General features: G+C 49.6%; 1 protein-coding gene across 1 annotated transcript; it reads left to right on the forward strand.

The window, feature by feature from the left end:
- The first annotated feature begins 2,823 nt into the window (after positions 1-2,823).
- On the forward strand, positions 2,824-6,261 carry LOC119866298 (cationic amino acid transporter 3-like). The gene has a single exon (XM_038576188.1). The coding sequence runs from the start codon at positions 4,215-4,217 to the stop codon at positions 6,051-6,053; it is 1,839 nt and encodes a 612-aa protein (XP_038432116.1). The 5' UTR covers positions 2,824-4,214; the 3' UTR covers positions 6,054-6,261.
- Positions 6,262-6,994: the final 733 nt, after the last annotated feature.

Raw genomic sequence — 6,994 nt, forward strand, 5'->3', positions numbered from 1 at the left:
AACAGCACTTGGGGGCTGTTTTCAAAAATGCGCATACATGGCATCGTGCCATGCACCTCACTCTGCTTTTGCTTTTCCTACGGAACCTTGTTTCTGAGATCTACCCGTGTTGCTATCTGTAAATCTACTTTATTATTTCCGACTGCTGTGAGTTACTCCATTGTGCACATACAGCACATTTTACTTATAAATTCCTCTAGTAACAGATGCTGGCCGAGCTTCCAGCCTCCCGCGACCACTAGCAGTGTGGTGACGGACGTGCTCCGGTGGGTCCCCTTACGGGCCCAGGAGAGGATTTCTTCGGTGTATGTACCTAGGAGAGGGATGGTGGGGCTGGAGGACAGGAGCGTACTGGGTTTTGCTAAGACTGTGCTTTGGGATGGTGGCATCAGTGACGCTCCCACCAGCAGGTGTGGCGGTTTGTATCTGCTCACCGAATTCTCATACTGATCCAGTGAGGGAGCTGGATAAAGTGAGGTTCCTTAAGGACAAGGAAACTGAGGTTTAGCGAGATGAAGCAATTTACTCGAGTTTATATAGTCAAGTGGAAGAGCCACGACTCAAATCCACGAATTTTGACATAATGTTCTTTGCTCTTACCAGTTGGGTAACCCACCCACCGCTACCTCTTCTAGAAATAAGATGGAGTATCTGTAGAGAAAGATATTATTGTACTTGAGCCTTGCATTTTTCTTTTGTTTTTTGATCTCTGTTTTGTTTTCTTTTCTTTTAATTTTCTGTAGGCTCCCTTCCCAAAGTGGGGCTTGAACTCACAACCCCAGATCCAGAGTCAGATGCTCTACCCACCGAACAAGCCAGGTGCCCCAAGCCTTGCATTTTTCCATGCCTGGTCTAACTCAGTCAGCCTAGGACTCCAAAGTGTTTAGCACCAGCATGTATGAGGATGTCTAATTAGAGTCATTAGGATTTCAAGGCAAATTATATGGAATAAAACAATTTTCATTTTCTCATGAGGGCTTAGCTAACAAGCTTGAATTTTAGTGCATGGTTTTGAGGCTGGACATTTATAAAGATTAACTGATTTTCAAAGCTTGGGGACTTTGGATTAGATTTTAATATTAAATATTAGGTAGATTATATTACTTAGCTATGGTTTGCTAGGCACTGAGCTAAGTACTTTCCAAGCATCATTTCACTTACTCCTGACGACAATCCTATGGGTTGTGATTTGAACCTGAACACTCTACCTGCAGTGCCTTTACTCCCCACTACTAAGCTGGGCTGCCTTCATGTGAAGGAAGCTTTTAGAACCTCTTACTTTTGAAATTTAGAACTATTTCTTGTCAGTTGGGGTGGTTTAGAGCAGTCATGGGAGGTGAGGCCTAGGTGGATAAGAATCTCTGGAGGGAGAGGACCTGGAGTTTGAAAGTGCTCCCCACAGGTCTTCCATTAGGCCTCCCTCTGTTCCCTGACGTGAGCACCTCTGCCTTAGGACATCCTTCCTAGATTATAGGTTCTGGACATGGTGCCTTCAAAAAAGTATGGATTCTCTAACTGGGTGGGTGGTGGGTTGCCTGTAACCCAAGGCAGGCTGATATTTTTTAAAACAAGTGTCCTCAAAGGCAAACAATTCTTTATCATGTATGTGCGGCTTACACCTGCCATGAATGATCTGCGGTCAAGGTTTTATCACAGTTGGTTTTTCCTTCACACTTTTCATTTTGATTGCCTTCTATAAGGAAGGTAATACCATTTATATATTTACCTGAGTCAGGTTTATAAAGGTTGCTTGGTTACAAGGTATGTATCTCAAAGTCAAGTAGATAGGAATTCTGGGTTATGTGCTCTTTCAGGTTTCTCTTCCCGCTTGTACATTTGTTCAACAAATATTTATTGAGCACCTCACAAGAGGAGGAGGCAGGCAGCTGAATTGGAATTTTTCAGGCTTTATTTATTTATTAGAGAGAGAGAGAGAGAGAGAGAGAGCGTGAGTGTGAGCAAGTGGGGGGAAGGAGAGAGGGAGAAGGAGAAGGAGAGAATCTCAGGCAGATTCCCCACTCAGACCATGACCTGAGCCAAAATCCAAAATCAAGAGTCGGACACTTAACCAACTGAGCCCCCCCCACCCCCCCCCCCCCCCCCCCCGCCCCAGGCGCCCCTGGAATTTTGATACAATAAGATAAATGACAACCGGGGGAAGCCCGGGTGCTATGAGAGCACACAGAAAGGGGAGCGTAAGGATCAGGGGAGGCTTCCTGCGCAAGCAACTTCTGAGCTGGGAATTAAAAGTTAAGGAGGGCTTAGCCAAGAGAAGGGGCTGAGAGGGCGTGAGAGGCAAGGGAACAGAGAGAGTGTTGAATTTTGTAGCTGGAGCAGAAACTGGGTAGGTTATGAAGGAAGGAGGGATTATAAAGAAGGGCAGTGGGGAACCACGGAAGGGTTTGAAACCTGGGGGCTGGCGGGGAGGGGGGACACACCTCAATCACATTTATAATGTAGAAAGGTTCCATGAGCTAAGAATCGACTCTCCTTATCTATCCCATGTGCTTGTTAATAAATCAGAACCCTGGACTGGTGGGTGGCAAATAAGGAGTCTTGATGGATTTGTAGACGGAAGGTCTGAAGCAATAACCCAAGGGTTCCTTTTGATAATATGCAGAGGAGACTTTTCAATTTTGACTTGATCTTTCTGTCTTTAAAAATCCCTGACAACATTCCCTATAATTCTCTCAAAACCAAAGCCTGAGTAGGGAGGAGGGTGGGGGCTGCATGACTTTGTTCTCTCTGTTCTCCGCTGCTCGTTTCCGGGGCATTGCTGTGAATTGCTCATCCAAAGCCTTGCTCCCCATGAGGAGGGGACCATTTGAATAGCAGCAGGGGAGTAGGGGAAGGAGGAACCACACGCAGGGTTCGTTCATTAAGAAAATATATTTGGCATATTCAGACAATGGTTTGAGCGAGTTAAAAATAACTCCTCGTGAAAAATTAATAGGGAGTTATAAGTGAGTGTTTTAATACAAGCTCACAGAGCAGGGCAGATTCTCCAGGTGGCTGGCGGCTGACATCACAGATGGTGCAGGGTGTTTATAGAGCATGGTGTGGCCAGAGAGGAGAGTCGTCTGTACAAGTGAGCTCACCTTTTCTCCCAGAACCCAGAGAGGGAGGAGACGGAAGGAATTGTTGTGGTTGCCAGTTCCTGAGCTAGGTGACTTATTTCTTTTCTCCCTGTCCATCACACTCTCCTAACTGTGGACGTAAAAATTGTAGTGAACTTTGCCTGGTTGCTTTGGGTGAAGTTGATTGAATGTCAGAATTCATAAAATGGCCTTTCTGGCTCTTCTCTCTTCTTGGTGATGAACCCTGGGTTGGCTGCCGCCCCCATTTCTCCTGTGCTTCCTGACCTTACAGCCTCCTCCTCTAATTCTTGCAGGTGGCTACGAAGGCCCTGTCCCTTTCTCCCCCTTCCTCTCTTCTCACAGCGCCCCTATGGGCCTCGGTGGGTACAGCCAAGGGTTGGACTGTACTTCCTTTGCCATCAGCACACCTGAATGGCTGATACAGAACGAGGAGAAAGGAGGCCAGAGTGCCATCTGACCTTGGCTAGCTAGTGTGGGGGCTAAGGGTTTTAAGACGGGGCAGGGGGGGGGCGACCAATATTTGTATTTTAAACTCAGATGATATTTAAAAAATGGGTCTGTAATTGCAACGAGGCCCTCTAGGCCGTGAATTAATGTGTCATAACTCACGCCCAAGCACTGCGCAAACATCCCGCGTGTGAATTATTGCACAATAAATTCATGCCCTGTTGTGTCTTACAGCTTAATTAGTACATGAAGCTACATGAGTTAGACGAACCCAAATGGGATTATGTCATGTGGTGCGTAAAAAAGCAAAATGTTGGGAGGTATCTGGCACTTTTTCCGGGGGGAGAGCAGAGCTGATTTTTCTGCCATGTCCTTCGGTGTCCGTTTCTGTGATATTTGGGCTGCAACAGGTGACATAAGACTTCTGAGCGTTGGCTGGTTGGTTGACTATGGGTTCAGTGAATATTTACTGTTTGCTGTGTCTTAGGCGTCACGGAGGCCTAACTCACATAAGGTGAAATACGAAGCAGCAGCTCTGAAGCCCGGGCACCCGACCCCGCGGCCCGACCCCGCGGGGCTTAGCTCAGCCTCAGCGAACCCCACGCGACTCGGCGCTCCTGGGCTGGCTGCGGTGCTCTGGTCTTAGAACCGTCTTCTACTCGGGCCAGAATGCTGTGCCAGGCACTTTGCAGATTTGGTGAAAAGCTGGTACGTAAGCACACACTGGAGCAATACGTGGCTAAGATTTCCGCTGCCGGCAGCCTGCGCACCGTGGACATAGTGGCCCTGGGCGTGGGCAACACGGTGGGGGCCGGCGTGTATGTCCTGGCGGGCGAGGTGACCAGCGACAGGGCAGGCCCGGCCGTTGCGATCTGCTTTCTGGCGGCCGCCCTGCCCTCTGTGGTGGCCGCCGTGTGCCACGCGGAGCTGGGCGCCCGGGCTCCCCGGTCGGCCTCTGCGTATCTGCACAACTACGTGACCGGGGGCGAGCTCGGGGCTTTCCTCACCGGCTGGAGCCTCATCCTCTCCGGAGTCACCGGGGCGGCCAGCATGGCCCGGGCCTGGAGCTCAGCTTTCGACAACCTGATGGGCAACCGGCTCTCCGGGGCCTTGCGTGAGCACGTGTCCCTGTCTGCTCCCCACGTCCTAGCAGGACACCCCGACTTCTTCGCTGCGGGCCTCGTGCTGCTGCTCACCGCGCTGCTGGCTCTGAGGGCTAGTGAGTTCGTCCTGGCCACTTCGGCGTTCACAGTGGTGAACGTCTTGGTTCTCAGTTTTGTCATCATCTCTGGCTTCATTAAGGGGGACCTGCACAACTGGAAGCTCACCGAGGAGGACTACACGTTGACCGTGTCTAGACTCAATGACACCTCTGGCCTGGGGCCTCTGGGCTCTGGAGGGTTTGTGCCTTTCGGCTTCGAGGGGGTTCTCCGCGGAACAGCCTCCTGCCTGTACGCATTCGCAGGCTTTGACAGCATTCTTGCTGCCGCCGAAGAAGCCCAGGACCCCCAGCGTTCTGCCCCCGTGGGCATCGTGATCTCCGTGTTCATCTGCTTTCTGGTGTACTTTGGTGTCTCTTCGGCACTTACACTCCTGGTGCCCTACTATCAGCTTCAACCCGGGAGCCCCTTGCCCGAGGCGTTTCTGCACATTGGCTGGGCCTCTGCGCGCTACGTGGTGGCCAGTGGAGCCCTCTGTGCCCTTTCTACTGGCATCTTGGACTCTATGTTCCTCAGTCGCTGGATGCTCTACGTGATGGCCAACGATGGCCTCCTGTTCCGTGTCCTTGCCAGGTTGTACGCCAGGACGGGCATCCCTGTCGTGGCCACGGTGGCCTTGGGCATTATCACAGCTTTCGTGACACTCCTCTTCGGACTCACTGACCTTGTGGACCTCATGTCCATTGGGACCCTGCTTACTTACTCCCTGGTGGCTCTCTGTGTTCTCATCGCCAGGTATCAGCCCGAAATGAAGGATGAAGATGATGAAGCAGGGGCGCAGCAGGAGGACGTACCCGCAGCAGAGAAGCTGACCCTGCGGGGACTCTTTTGTCCAGGCAGCCCCACGCCCACTGCGCTCTCCGGCCTGGTTGTCTATGTCTGCTCGTCGCTGCTTGCTCTGCTGCTGACTCTTCTTGGCCTGGTGCTGGCTCAGTGGCCAATTCTACTGCTTTCTGGAGACCCAGGGTGGATCACAGCGGTTGTGCTGCTCCTGGTGCTCATTACCGGGATCACTGGGGTCATCTGGAGACAGCCACAAAGCTCCACCCCCCTTTACTTTAGGGTACCTGCTCTGCCTCTCCTCCCACTGATGAGCATCTTTATGAATGTTTACCTTATGATGCAGATGGCCGCTGGCACCTGGGCCCGATTTGGTGTCTGGATGCTGATTGGGTTTGCTATCTACTTTGGCTATGGGATCCAGCATGCGTTGAGGATTAAACCCACTCTAGTCAGGCCCCAAACTGAGGACCTTGAACTCAGCAGCGCCAGTACATATTCGATTTGACATCTTCACACCTGAATGCTGTCTGGTCTCCCTGCCCTATAACGGAGAGTACTCTGGAGCACACAGAAAGCCAGCCCTCCCGTGGCATGTTGGGGGGAAACACTAATAGAGCTCTGTGTTTATTGTGGAGTGAAGGATGTGTCTTTGCTCTTTCTCATCTTTTTCTTTTTTTTTTTTTTTAATTTTTATTTATTTATGATAGTCACAGAGAGAGAGAGAGGCAGAGACACAGGCAGAGGGAGAAGCAGGCTCCATGCACGGGGAGCCTGATGTGGGATTCGATCCCGGGTCTCCAGGATCACGCCCTGGGCCAAAGGCAGGCGCCAAACCGCTGCGCCACCCAGGGATCCCTCTTTTTTTTTTTTTTTTCTAATTTAACTTGTCTACTTTTCACTTGTGTCTACTTGCTGAATTTAAAAAATTGTTATTAAAAGAAACCAGAAAAAGTGTTTTCATTTCCTTTGGGTAAATAGCTTGTGGTGGAATTACTGGATCATATGGTAATTCTATGTTTAATTTTTTGAGGAACCTCCGTACTGGCTTCATAGTGACTGTACCAACAGCCACCAACATTGCATGATGGTTCCTTTTCCTCCACATCCTCACCAATACTTGTTATTTTTGTCTTTTTGATTTTAGCTATACTGACATGTATAAAGCCATAACTTATTGTAGTTTTAAATTGTATTTTCCTGATGATGAATCATGCTGAACATCTTTTCATGTGTCTGTTTTCTATCTGTATGTCTTCTTTGAAAAAATGTCTATTCAGGTCTGTTCATTTTTAAATTGGATTTTTTGGTGTTGAGTTGTGTAAGTTCTTTATGTATTTTTAAAAAATTATTTACTTATTTATGATAGACATAGAGAGAGAGAGAGGCAGAGATACAGGAGGAGGGAGAAGCAGGCTCCATGCAGGGAGCCCGACGTGGGCCTCGATC

The sequence above is a fragment of the Canis lupus genome, chromosome 27, assembly GCF_011100685.1.
Source record: "Canis lupus familiaris isolate Mischka breed German Shepherd chromosome 27, alternate assembly UU_Cfam_GSD_1.0, whole genome shotgun sequence".
Taxonomy (NCBI): domain Eukaryota; kingdom Metazoa; phylum Chordata; class Mammalia; order Carnivora; family Canidae; genus Canis; species Canis lupus.

Bases quoted from the DNA above. Each gene is read 5' to 3' on its own strand.
- LOC119866298 (XM_038576188.1), top strand. From the start codon at position 4,215: ATGCTGTGCCAGGCACTTTGCAGATTTGGTGAAAAGCTGGTACGTAAG.